Raw genomic sequence first — 13,431 nt, forward strand, 5'->3', positions numbered from 1 at the left:
GGAAGAGTTAGGGTGATTCAGGTTAGAGTCAGACTACTGGCGGTTTTCTTCATGATTACATCAATTTCACCCTTCCTTTAGGCTGTGGGTACTTTCATCCTGTCAGATTCTATTTACAGACAGGTTCAGCTCGAACAGATTGTTTTAATGCATAGATATTTGTTGTTGATTCACCTTTAAATAAGTAGAATGTACTTTTTCAATTTTTGACATTCTGTTCTTCTAGAAAAGTGCTAAGAACATGATTTTAGGAATCAGTCATTCATTCAAAACATATGTGGTGAGATCATCGACTTAGCCCCAGACACATGCCTGGGCACTGGATCAATGCAGTAGGAGCTAAGTTTAGGATACTTGATTCCCTTTGATAGCTGTGTATCTTTGTGAAAACACCTACCCAGCTGAGCCAGAAATTTGTCTTGTGTAAATTGGAAGGTACAGTAATATCCATTGCCCCATCGGGCTTATTGTGAAGATCAAATCACCTATAATAGCGTGAAAGCATTTTGTTGAATGCGGAGTATTAAACAGATATAAATAATTACTATGGATTGAGTCCAAGACTGCCTTAGCTTTATTCAGGAAACTGCACCATTTATAATCCAGAGATTTCTCTTTCTGAAATGTTATGAATTCCCCATTTCCTTGGTTCCATATTCAAGGTGTCTCGCGGGGAGAAGGATTCGCTGTCAAACTAAATACTGAATCTAAAACGCCAGATTTGTTTCGGGGAGGACAGCTCAACGCACAGAGAAAGCGAGGAATTGCCTTTAAATTTTTTTGCCAACAATTGACGTACAGCGCTGAGGCTTCAGGCCGCCCTAAAATAGGATGGCGTCTAGCGCTTGGCGCATGCTCCTTGGCACCCTGGCGCCGCGCGCCACGACTCGGGGGCGCGCACGTCAGTCACTGCCGTTGGCTGACTTCCGGTGGCACAGAGGCTGAGTCTCCGCGGCATCAGGCAGGCTGGTGAGAATAGTGGGTCGTGCGCAATGGGCCGGGAGGAGGCAGGTGGGAGGTGGACGTTCGGCCGAAGGATGTCCAGGCTGAGGGGTTAGAATCTGAGGGGTGGCGCGAGGTGCGTGTCGGAAGGTAAGGGTGTGAAGATATCTAGCTGGGAGCCGGGACTTGGGCCGGCGCTCGGCACTGAGGTGAAAAGCGCAGTTAGAATTCCTTTTTGAAATTTTTTCCCCTGAAGGATTCCGCGGTGGGGCTGCCTACGGATTCGCATTTATTCACCACCTTGTTGGTCTGACTGCAGTTCCAAAGGTGTGGGGGGCGCTCACTAGGGCTACTGCTGTGTTTAAAGTGTCTGGAGCCGATTCCTGCACGCTGCTGAACGCTGCTGACTGAATAGTAGCTGGCTTCTTTCCTTTCTTTAATTTTCTGGACCTCCTTACTTTTAATCTGTGAAATATCGGGCTCGCCTAAGCCACGCCCACTCCACTTCTTACCCACTTAGCACTCTCCTCCCTCCCAGGGATCAACGGAGTCTTCACGTGCTTATTGAACTTTAATTACCAAAATAAGGTCATCAGTTGATTTTGGGGTAGTGGGGCGTCTCACCTAGTGTCCTGGAGAAACTGAATTAGGTTTAAAACTAACCGTATTGTTCAGACTCTTAGAGTTAGAAAAAAAACTTTAATTTTGAGAGCATTTAGTCCAAGCTTTCATTTAGTGCATTCATAGCTGGGCCTTCAGACTTTGCTTGAACACTGTTAGTGATGAAGAACTCACTGAAACACAAGGCAACTAGTTGAAAGACTCATATCCCCCCCCCCAAAAAAAACACATGGTTTTTGGGGAGGAGGATGAGAAAGGAGACAGACAAGAGGCAATCACAAAAGTGATAAGTTCTATAGAAGAGGTTTGCAAACAGGTGCTGTAAGAACATAAAAGAAGAGACCCTCCAGTTTATGTTAGTGTTGCCCTTAAAATATGAAAACTGGAATTGAAGCCAAGAGTCCAGAAGTAACATACTGCATAGAACAGTAGGAATCTCTATCATGTTTCCAACACAAAATTTCTGTTAATATAGCCTAACCCTTTTAAACAATGACACTTTACTTTTGGATTGTTTCTGTTACTGGAAATACTTTTTTATGAAAACAGCAAAAGCAAACATTTATTGGCCTAACAAATAATATCTAATGACTTAGGTGCTATTTTTATTTCATTTTATAGCTGAAGAAACTGAGATTCAGATTAAGTAACTTATACAAGGTCACACAGCTGGAGAGAAGCTGACTTGGGAAACAAATCCAGACAGTTTGACTCCACAGTTTGCTCTCAGCTTCATGCTATTCTACCTCCCTGGTAGTAATAAGAATAACTAACACTTACTAATCACTATTTAATTCTTATAACAATTCTTTGAGGTAAGAACAATTACTATTTTTTATAGTTGAAGACATTGAAGTTTAGAGAGGTTAAATCACTTAGCCAAGATAACATACTAATCAGTAGAGTTAGGATTTGAACTCAAGCACTCTCTAAATGCTGCCTCTCATCTCCCACCTAATGGGAGATTGTGCATTTGGTGTAAAGTACTGTCAGGACTGAACATAAATAAGTGAAAAGATAGTGGAGGAAATGTTATCATTAATGAAGGTGATAAGAACTTGCTTTTATCCTTTCAGGATGGAACAAAAGTGGGACTTTTAAAATGTTGCCCTGTAAGAAGAGAAGAACTACAGTGACAGAGTCCCCACAGCATCAGGGCAACCAGGAGGAAGATGACTTAGACCTAGAGGCAGCTGGTAAACCAGAATCTCACCAGGTTAAAGACTTGGGGTCAGTGTCACTATCCTGGGGTCTAAGTCATGGCAGAGCAGCTGGTCTTGAAGTACAATCTGTGCAGGATGCAGAAAATCAGCTTGGTATAGAGGATCCATCTTCAGACTCTAGGGTACTCACCCAGGACACAAATGTACCCGTTCTAGAAGCTGTTGATGTGCCCACCTCTCAGGGAATCACCCTACCTTCCTTGGAGTCTTCCCAGCCCCTTAATATACTCTTTGGTAAAGGAAAACTCCAGGCCACTGGCCCAAGGAGAGGGAAGAAAATAACAGTCAGGCCTGGGCCAGTTACCCAAGAAGACAGAGGTGATGACCCTATCACAAAGGAGCCTTTTTCAGGAGAGCCTAGTGAAGAAGTGAAGGATGAAGGAGGTAAGATACGAAAGGTCTTTAGGCTGCATTTTCCTTGTCAATTCCACTTTGCCACTGTACTCCCTGCAGTACCTTTACAAAATACTGTTTCTGAAAGGGGATACTGATTTGGACTGTGGTGCTCTTAAGGGTTAGCAGTGAACTTCATTAGCAGGTGAAGACTTCCTTCTCCCCCTTCGTCCGCCACCCCCGAATTACCTAGATCCTTTCCTTTCTTGTATCAGTTCATGTCTGGAGGGATGAACAGTGTGTGGTCATTTGTGATCTGCTGGGTATCCATGAAGTGGTGCCGGTGGAGGCAGAGGCATAAAAGGATGTGACATAGTTGCTTGGAAGAAGTGGTGGGGGAGGACTTCAGAGTAGTAGATTGTGTTTAGATTGTGAAGGGCTAGGGCTTTCTTCCTGCTCAAGTGTTTGTACTTTTCAGGTATATGGTAGCCAAGTAAATAAGCAGAAGGCTAGTTCTAACCTTAGGAACCTTATAATCTAGTTGGAAATAAGACATAAACTCATAATTCCTTTGGAGCAATTTAAGACAATACTAAGTGTTAGAGTGTGTTACAGATAATTAGGATTTTTGCATTTGGAGCTTGATGGATTGATAGGATTCAGTAGATTGTGGGGAAGCAGTGGAAGTAGAATAGCTTATGCTGTGAACAGATCCTTATGCTGTTGAAGTGCTTGTTTGGGGGGGAGTGTAACAGGGCTCCAGATGGAAAGTGTAGATTTAGACTATACAGAGCCTTGCCATTATCTCCTTGGGACCTTAGAAAGGATTGGAATAGGATGTTGGCAATAAGAATAGAGAAGAAAAGTATATCTTGGAGACATTAAAAAGAAAGAGTTAAGATTTCTCAGAGACTGCTACCAAGGTAGGTAGTATTTGTGACATGAAGACAGGAGGAACTAGAGGGAAATACAAGATAAAGGTGCTAGAGAAAGAATGGATAATTAAGTAGGGGTTCAGAGTCACTCACATTGAGGAGTAGAATCTAGAGATGTTTTTAATAGTTACAGACATCCAAGTGTGGACAAATAAAATAAACATCTGTTGTTCAGGATTATCTTTAATACCACTTCTCTTCCTGAAGCCAAATAATTAAAGTTGTTTCTACCATCTTGTACTTTAATAAGCTGCACATAGAAGTAATACCAGTAAAAGAAGTATGGGTGTCTTATCTAGAATCCTTTTTTTTTCTCCAAGTGACTTTTTTTTTCTTTTGCTAAATAGAAATGTAGCATACAAAACAGAATGGAAGAAAGATGAAGATTGAAAATTCATATATATCATTTTGGAAATTACTGAAAAGTTTAAAGAAAATAATCATCCGTAATCTTACTATGCAGAGTAATTACCATTAAAATCTAGTGCATATTCTTTTTGTTGTTTTGTTTTATTTTAAGTAACATTTTAGTTTCCTGATTAGGATGATGTAGAAAAAAATCTGGGTCAATTTGAAGTGTAGTCGTCCCCCCCTTATTTGCAGTTTCCCTTTCTGTGGTTTTGGTTACTTGCGGTCAGCTGTGAAGCAGATTATGCTGACAATATGTCAGAAGGTCTGTGGTAGCTTACTGCTACGTCATTGTTCTGTTTTCTTATTTATTGTTAATGTCCTACTGTGCCTAACCTATAAAACTATCATAGGTATGTATGTATAGGAAAAAACATAATATATATAGGGTTTGGTACTGTCCGCCTTTTCAGGCATCCATGGGGGTCTTGGAACATATTCTGTGTGGATAAGGTGGGGGGGCTCCTTAATCAGCATATGATATACACTTTTACAATTGTTACACTGTTAAGTCATGATAACACTGCTAAGTCATGTTTCTAGACTGCAGGTGCTAGTGATTAAAACCTTTCTCTGTACTGGTATTTATTCCAGTGGAATTTTTTTATTATTATGGTATCATTGATATACACTTTCATGAAGATTTCACATGAAAACCAATATGGTTACTACATTCACCCATATTATCGAGTCCCTCTCCTCCATACCCCATTGCAGTCTATTCCAGTGGAATTTAAAAAAAATTTTTTTATAAGGTATGATTGATATACACTCTTATGAAGGTTTCACATGAAAAAACAATGTGGTTACTACATTTACCCATATTATCAAGTCCCCACCCATACCCCAATGCAGGCACTGTCCATAGGTGTAGTAAGATGTAACAGATCCACTATGTGCCTTCTCTATGCTACACTGTTCTCCCAGTGATCCCCCACACCATGTGTACTAAACATAATAACCCTCAATCCCCTTCTCCCTCCCTCCCCACCAGCCCTCCCACACACCTCCCCTTTGGTAACCACTAGTTCCTTCTTGGAGTCTCTGAGTCTGCTGCCTCCAGTGGAATTTTAATGGTTCTTTTAAAATTGATTTACATACCCTAATTCCTACTTTTACTCTTTTTTTTCTTTGCCTTCTAAAAATGATTAACTTAGGTAGATTTCAGCTTATAATTGGTTGGTACAGTTATCAGCTAATTATTTTCATGTTATCGACTTAGAGTTCTTAGGCAGTAAACAAGTTACAGATAATGCTCTGAAGTAAGGCCTTTCCTTCTCTGTCTCTCACCCACCTGACTTTTTCTTTCTAAGGTCTTTCAGCATCTAACACATTGATAGAGGAAAGGAAGAGTGGGGTCCTAAGAGGTCCTTTGAGAGGGGAATTAAATTGAGAAGCAATGTAATAGGGTCAAAGAAAAAGGGTTGCAGAGAGTAGGTGTAGTTGATAAACTGTAGAGGCAGTTTTAGAGTAGTTCCAAATATGTTTTAAGTAGTAAAAGTGTCGATGGAAGCTACCTACCAAAGTGAGCTGCTATATTTTGCTTAGATTGTTTAAAAAAGTCATTTGTGTCAGTTCAATTTTTAAAATGTTAGACATCATTCTAAAAATTATTAAAGGTTGTTGATTAAATGAGAAAATGATGTGCTATTGACTGAAGTTCCCTCTTAAAAGAAATTTGGCTGGGAGGAACTTTTGATTTGAAGGTTTTAGGGTTCAATTTCTTGTACAGTTAAAGCGAAAGCCTTCAGGCTTTTTTGACACTGTGAAGTAATCATAGGCTCCAGAAGTAAAGAAAGTAAGTTAGAGACTGAATACCATTAAGGATTTATTCATGCTTCATTTTTAAATTAAGGCTTTTTTCCTTTGCTGGTAGTTTGTCCGATTTAAAATCATGTTTATGCTGGTTGAAACTGCTAATGCTGATGAGATAGCAGTTCTGTAAAGTGTGAAGGCTAAATATTTTTCATGGAGCTCAGTGCCAAATAACTCGATAGCTTTTTTTTTTATTACAGTATCATTGATATATACTCTTACGAAGGTTTCATGAGAAAAACAGTGGGGTTATTATATTCACCCTGTTATCGAGTCCCCCCCATACCCCACTCAGTCACTGTCCATCAGTGTAGTAAGGTACCACAGAGCCTCTGTTTGTCTTCTCTGAGCTACACTGTCTTCTCCGTGACTCCACACACACCATGTGCACCAATCATGATACCCGATAATCCCCTTCTCCCTCTTTTCCCACTCATCCTCCCCCACCCCTCCCCTTTGGTAACCACTAGTCCCGTTTTGGAGTCTGTGAGTCTGCTTCTATTTTGTTCCTTCAGTTTTCCTTCATTGTTATACTCCACAAATGAGGGAAATCATTTGGTATTTGTCTTTCTCTGCCTGACTTATTTCACTGAGCATAATACCCTCTAGCTCCGTCTATGTTCTTGCAAATGGTAGGATTTATTTCTTTCTTATGGCTGAATAGTATTCCGTTGTGCATATGTACCACATCTTTTTCCATTCATCTATTGATGGACACTTAGGTTGCTTCCATTTCTTGGCTATTGTAAATAGTGCTGCGATGAACATAGGGGTGTATTTGTCTTTTTGAATCTGAGAACTTGATAACTTTTTGAAAAAAATTTTTACTATGTAATATGCAAACATGGAAGAAATTCATAAACATGGAAAGTACACAATGAAAAGTTAGGTACCCTTTCACTCTGTTCTCTTGTTACCAAGTTCTCAGAAGCAATCACTGTTTAACAATTCTTTGTATATATTCTATAGATATTTTGTGTATACACAAGCCTATGTATTATTTTTCCCATGATAACTTGATTCTAATGCTTACTTTTGAAGTTGAATGAATGTTTCTTTGCCTTTCTAATGCCTCCCCACCCCCAAGACATAGCACTCACTAAAGTAAGTTGAGGTGAGAAAGGAGAAAGTTGTTTAATAAACTGTAAAACTGTGTATTTATAATCTCATGGTGATTTTTACTCTAATGCTCTGTGAAATTGATTGACAGTCAAAGTTTAGGGTATTTTATAATGTATATAATTTATAGTTAATTGAATGTGTTGTTAATGGTCATCTTTATAAAATGTCCTTTTGTTATCGGGCATATACCCCTCACCCTACAATTATGAATCTGATTTTTCCATAGGAAGAAAGTACACAGCATGTATTAGAACTAGAAAGACCTTAGCAATTATATAGTTTAGTCCCTGACATTACAGATGAGTATTGAATCTTAGCTTTGATTTTTAGTATTTTTTTCTTAGGACACTGTGTTTGAGAGGAATGCTGATATAGTATATGCATCATTAATGAAGTTATTAACTAAAAAGGATTTTATAATAAGATGCTGATGTCTATAACAGAGTATAATTGAGAATGAGCAAAGTATGGAGTAATATTTGTGATTCTCCCAGGAAAACCTCAAATGTTTTGTGGAGGGGAGATGCCTTCACTGCCATCAGGCAGCCATTCTGCAAAACCAGGATCCCAGCCTAAGAATGCATCTCAGCCAGATGTTTGTGCCTCTCCTCAAGAAAAGCCACTCAGGACTCTAGCACACCAAGCTGAGGAAGAGGTAGAGGATGGTGGACTCTTCATTCCAATGGGTAGGCTTTCTTTTTTCTTTCTATTAAAATCCCTCTTTATTAAAGTATATGCCAAAAACTGCACATAGGTCCGAAGATACTCAGGTCACTGAATTTTCAAAAATTGACTACACCGCCAACAGGTAACCAGCAACCAGATCAAGAAATAAAATATTACCAATAGTCAGAAGTCCTCCCTTTCAGTTGATTATTATCAGCACCCCACCCACTGGCAAACATTATCCTGATTTCTAGCAATATAGATTGGTTCACCTATTTTGTACTTTATATGAATGGAATCATACATGTATGTTTTGTGGCTGCATTTTTCCACTCAACATCGTTTATTAAATTGATGCATATTGTTGCATATACTTGTAGATAGGTCATTGTCATTGCTGTATAGTATTTTGTTATTTGACTATTCAACATTTTCTTTATTCATTCAACTCCTAATGGGCATTTGGAGAATTTTCCAGTTATAGGCCACTCTTGATGGTGTCACCTGTTGATCTTTTGGTGAATATATACACTTAATTTTCATGGGGTGAAATTGCTATATTACCTGGTTAGGGCTCCTTAAAATTTTTTTGAAACATATTTTTTATTGTGAATTATAACACATACAAACAAGTGAGTAAAGATTTCTTTAGGCAGCTTAAGAAGTGGTTTTAAAGTGAACACCTATTAATTTTTTGTCTTATTGCAAATCCTAGACCTCCATTACTATGTGGGTGAGAAGTAGTGATAGTGACATTTATGTCTTGTTTCTGAACTTGGGGGAAAGTGTTCAGTATTCTTCTGTTATGTATGATGATAGTTATAGGCTTTTCATAAATTGTGGTGTCAGATTAAGGAAATTATTTTTGTACTTCTCTGAGAGTTTTATCATACATTGAATTTTGTCAAAAATTTTTTTATCTCTGTTATGATGATCATATGGTTTTTCTCCTTTATTCTGTTATTGTGGAGTACCATTGATTTTTATTTTTTTTATTATTTTTTTTTAGGAGAGCAAGGTGCAGGCTTTTATTTAGAAATAATGTGAGAGAATAGAGCTCCTGGCTCACACCAGGAGGGAACAAGAGAGCCCCCATTGATTTTTAATGTCAACTTTATTGAAATATAATAAAATTTATCTAGTGAGTTTTGAAAAATATATGTGGTTGTGTAACTGTGCCACCACAATCTGTATATGGAACATTTCTCTTACCCCGAAAGCTCCCTCATTCCACTTTGAAGTCCTCCATTCTCAGCCTTTTGCAACTGCTGATTTCATTTCTGTTCTTACAATTTTGCATTTTCCACAGTGTTACATATACAGTGTCATTCAGCATGCAGCCTTTTGCATCTGTTATCTTTCACTGAGCATAATGCTTTTGAGATTCGTCATGTTCCTTTTCATTGCTGAGTAGAATTCTGTGGCATAGCTGTACCAGATTTGCTTATCTGTTCAGTTGGTGAGCATTAGAGTTGTTTCCAGTTTTTGTGTGTTATGTAAAACTGATCTAAGCATTTACATGTAGTTCTTTGATAGGCGTAAGTTTTCATTTTTCTTGGGTAAATGACTAGGAGTGGCAGTTGCTACCATAAGGTAAATGCATGTTTTCAAAAAGGGGCTGTACCATTTACTTCTCACCAGCAATGTATGAGATTTACAATTGATACACATCCTTGCCAGCAGCTGTCAGAGTTTTTAATTTTATCCATTCTGATAGGTTTATTTCTTTGTGGTTTTAACTTGCATTTCCCTAATGAATAATGATCTAAAGCATGTTTTCATGTGTTTGTTAGTGTAGATCTTTTTTGGTGAAATACTTGTTCATTATTCTGCTGTTTGCCTATTCCTTTTGTAATTTCTATATATCTTACAGGAAACACTTTGAAACTATGCATATGTCCTGTTTCTCCTCAAAGTTCTGTGCACTAATTTCAGCATCCATTGGTGGATCACCTCCAGCAGTTGTTACGGTGTTGTTCTAATGGTGATTTTCTATTTCTCTCATTCCTTATACATTTTTTTTTGCATTTTATTTATTTACTGAAGTATAGCTGATCTTCAGTATTTATTAAATGGAAGTTTTTTATAAAGAAAATCTGTCCTTTGTTGTGTATTTATTCAGTTTTCATATGAGAATGGACAACAGTGAAAATATGGATATCTATTTTATTATTTGACTTATAGTGCAATACTGTCATTATTATTTTGTGCTGATTGTTTTAACATTAGCCATGGGGAGTCACTTCAGGTTTTACTTTTATGGATTATGCTTCTGGTGTCCTATCAAGGAAGGAACTTTTTGCCTAATCCAAGGTCACAAAACTTTTTTTTCTCTCTCCTTTTAGATGTTGTCTAGTTTTACATACTATGTGTAGGTATATGATCCAGTGTGAGTTAATGTTTGTGTAATGTGTAATGTATATATGAAATTCTTTTTTGTATATGAATGTCCAGTTACTTCAGCACTATTGAAGAGATTTCTTTCTCCATTAAATTATGCTTGCATCTATTTGAAAAAAATCACTTGGCCATATTTGTATGGGTCTTTCTGGACTGTTCCACTGATTTATGTGTCTAACCTTTCACTAGTATCACATAGTCTTGATTACCAAACCTTTATAAAAGTCTTTAAATCAGTGAGCCTTCCACCTTTGTTCATTTTTTTAACAAGATCATTGGGCTATTGTAGGTCCTTTGTATTTCCATACACATTTTAGAATTGGCTTGTCATTTTTCTTTTTAGAAATAACTGCTGGAGTATTGATTGGTACTGAATCTGTGGATTAATTTGGGACAGTTGCCATTTTAGCAATATTTGGTCTAATCCATGAACAAGATGTGTCTGTATTTATGAAGGTATTTTAAAATTTCTCTCAGCAATATTTTATATATTTTTAACATAAATTTTTCACGTATTTTCTTAAATCTGTGCTAATACCTATTTTTCTTTCAACTTCTAATTGTTCATTACTATTATGTATAAATATAGTAGATTTTGGTGTATTGGTATATCTTGTGACCTTGCTATAAATTCACTTACTAGTTTTATATACTTTTTTATAGATTCTTTCGAGATTTCTTACGTAAGTGTGACATCTGTGAATAGTTTCACTCTTCCTTTCCAATTCGTATATCTTTTCTTCATTTTTCTCTCCTTCCCACCCCTCAGTCCCACCTACTGTACACTGGCTAGGACCTTAAGTACACTCTTGAAGTGGTGAGAGCAGGCATCTTTTCTTTGTCCTTGATCTCTTAGGGGAAATGCATTCACTCTTTCATCATTAAGCTGTAGGTTGTTTATAGCTCTTGTTTATCAGCTTGAGGTAGTTGTCTACCATTCCTAGTTGTTGAGAATTTTTATCATGAATTAACATTGGATTTTGTGAAAAGCGTTTTCTGCATCTATTGAGATTATCTTTTGTTTTTGTTTTTGCTTTCAGTCTGTTGATATGATGAGTTATATTGATTGATTTCCAAATTTCAAAGAAATCTTGCATTTCTGGAGTAAACTACCCGTTTTGATCATGATACATTATCCTTTTTATGTATTGCCTGATTTGATTTAATAATATTTTGGGTTATTTAGAAGTGTGTTGTTTCATTTCCAAATATTTGGAGATTCTCCAGCTTCCTGTTACTAATTTCTAATTTAATTCCCTTGAGTTCAGATCATACTTTGTATGATTTCCATCCTTTTATTTTTACTGAGGCTTATTTTGTGGCCTAATATGATCTTTATTGGTAGCTCTTTCCAATGTATTTGAAAAGAATATATATTCTGTTATATTGAGGTTCATTGTTCTATAAATGTCATTTAGGTCAAGTTGCTTGATAGAATTATTCAGGTCTCTGTTTTTACTCTTTTTTTTAATCTATTCTATCAATTATTGAGAAAGGAATATTGAAGTTTCCAACTTTAGTTATGGATTTGTCTATGCTTCCTTTCAGTTCTATCAATTTTACCTATAAATATTTTAAATATGTAAAATATTTTTATGTTCATATGTCTAATAATATACATTGATGTTTTTTTAAATTGAAGTATTGTTGATATACAGTTTTATATTGGTCTCAATCATACAACACAGTGGTTCAACAGTTACCCATATTATTAAATCCTCACCCACCCAGAGCAATTACTGTCAACATAGGAAGATGTTAGAGAATCATTAGCTTTAATCTCTGTGCTGTACTACCATCCGCATGACTGACTTATATCATGACTGAGAAATTTTGTGCCCTTTTATCCCCCTCACCCTCCCTACCAGCCACCCCAGTCCCTCCTCACCCACGGTAACCACCAGTTACTTCTCAGTGTCTATGAGTGTACTGCTATTTTATTCATTTTTTGTTTTTGTATTCCACAAGTAAGTGAATTGTAGGGTATTTGTCTTTCTCTGCCTGGCTTATTTCACTAAGCATAATACCCTCTAGGTCCATTCATATTGTTGCAAATGGCAGGTTTTCTTCCTTCGTTATGGCTGAATAATATTCCATTATGTGTATGTACCACATCTTTATCCATTCATCTGTTGATGGCCACTTGGTTGCCTCCATATTTTGGCTGCTGTAAATAATGTGGCAATAAATATAGGGGTACATATATCTTTTCAAGTTAGGAATTTTGTTTTCTTCGGGTAAATTCCTAGAAGTGAAATTACTGGGTTATATGGTATTTCTATTTTTAGTTTTTTGAGGAACCTCCATACTGCTTTTCACAGTGGCTGCACCAATTGACATTCCTACCAACAGTGTAGGAGGGTTCCTTTTTCTCCACAACCTCACCAACTTGTTACTTCTTTTCTTTTGGTTAGTGGCCATTCTGACTGGTGTGAGGTGATATCTCATTGTGTTTCGATTTGCATTTCCCTGATGATTAGTGATTTAGAGCATCTTTTCATGTGCCTGTTGGCCATCTGTATTTCTTCCTTGGAAAAATGTCTGTACATGTCCTAAATCCAATTTTTAATTGGATTATAAGTTTTTTGGGTGTTAAGGGATATGAGTTCTTTATATATTTTGAATGTTAACCCCATATATTCCCCTACTGTAGCTTGTCTTTTTTTTTCTGCTGATGGTGTGCTTTGCTGTACAGAAGCTTTTTAGTTTGATGTAGTCCCACTTGTTCATTTTTTATTTTGTTTCCCTTGCCCAAGGTGATGTGTCCAGAAAGAAATTGCTCATGTTTATATTCAAGAGATCTTCTTAGGTTTTGAATGTAAAAGGAAACTTGTGTTTCTGGGATAAACCTCTTTGGTCATGATGCATTAGACTTTCTGTGTATTTTGGATTCCATTACTTAATATATTATTTCAGGCTATTATTTTGTTTAAGGTCATTTTTTAAGGTTTATGAGAGATACTGGC

At 37.0% G+C, this 13,431-nt stretch overlaps 1 protein-coding gene across 9 annotated transcripts in view; it reads left to right on the forward strand.

Annotated features, from left to right (window-relative positions):
• Positions 1 to 909: 909 nt before the first annotated feature.
• Positions 910 to 13,431, forward strand: part of GON4L (gon-4 like) — a 77,612-nt gene continuing 65,090 nt past the window's right edge. For 5 of the 9 annotated variants that reach the window (XR_012124930.1, XM_037016777.2, XM_073221370.1 and 2 more), the window contains exons 1-3: positions 912 to 969; positions 2,640 to 3,170; positions 7,894 to 8,085. Coding sequence is in view for 8 of the 9 variants with exons in the window: in XM_037016777.2 (XP_036872672.2) it covers positions 2,666 to 3,170; positions 7,894 to 8,085 (697 nt within the window). In the remaining variant the exon portion in view is untranslated. Of the gene's footprint in view, positions 1,093 to 2,639; positions 3,171 to 7,893; positions 8,086 to 13,431 lie in introns of those variants that run through there. The other 4 variants (XM_073221368.1, XM_073221371.1, XM_073221372.1 and 1 more) reach the window with 4 other exon arrangements.

This window comes from Manis javanica, chromosome 14 (assembly GCF_040802235.1).
Source record: "Manis javanica isolate MJ-LG chromosome 14, MJ_LKY, whole genome shotgun sequence".
Lineage (NCBI taxonomy): Eukaryota > Metazoa > Chordata > Mammalia > Pholidota > Manidae > Manis > Manis javanica.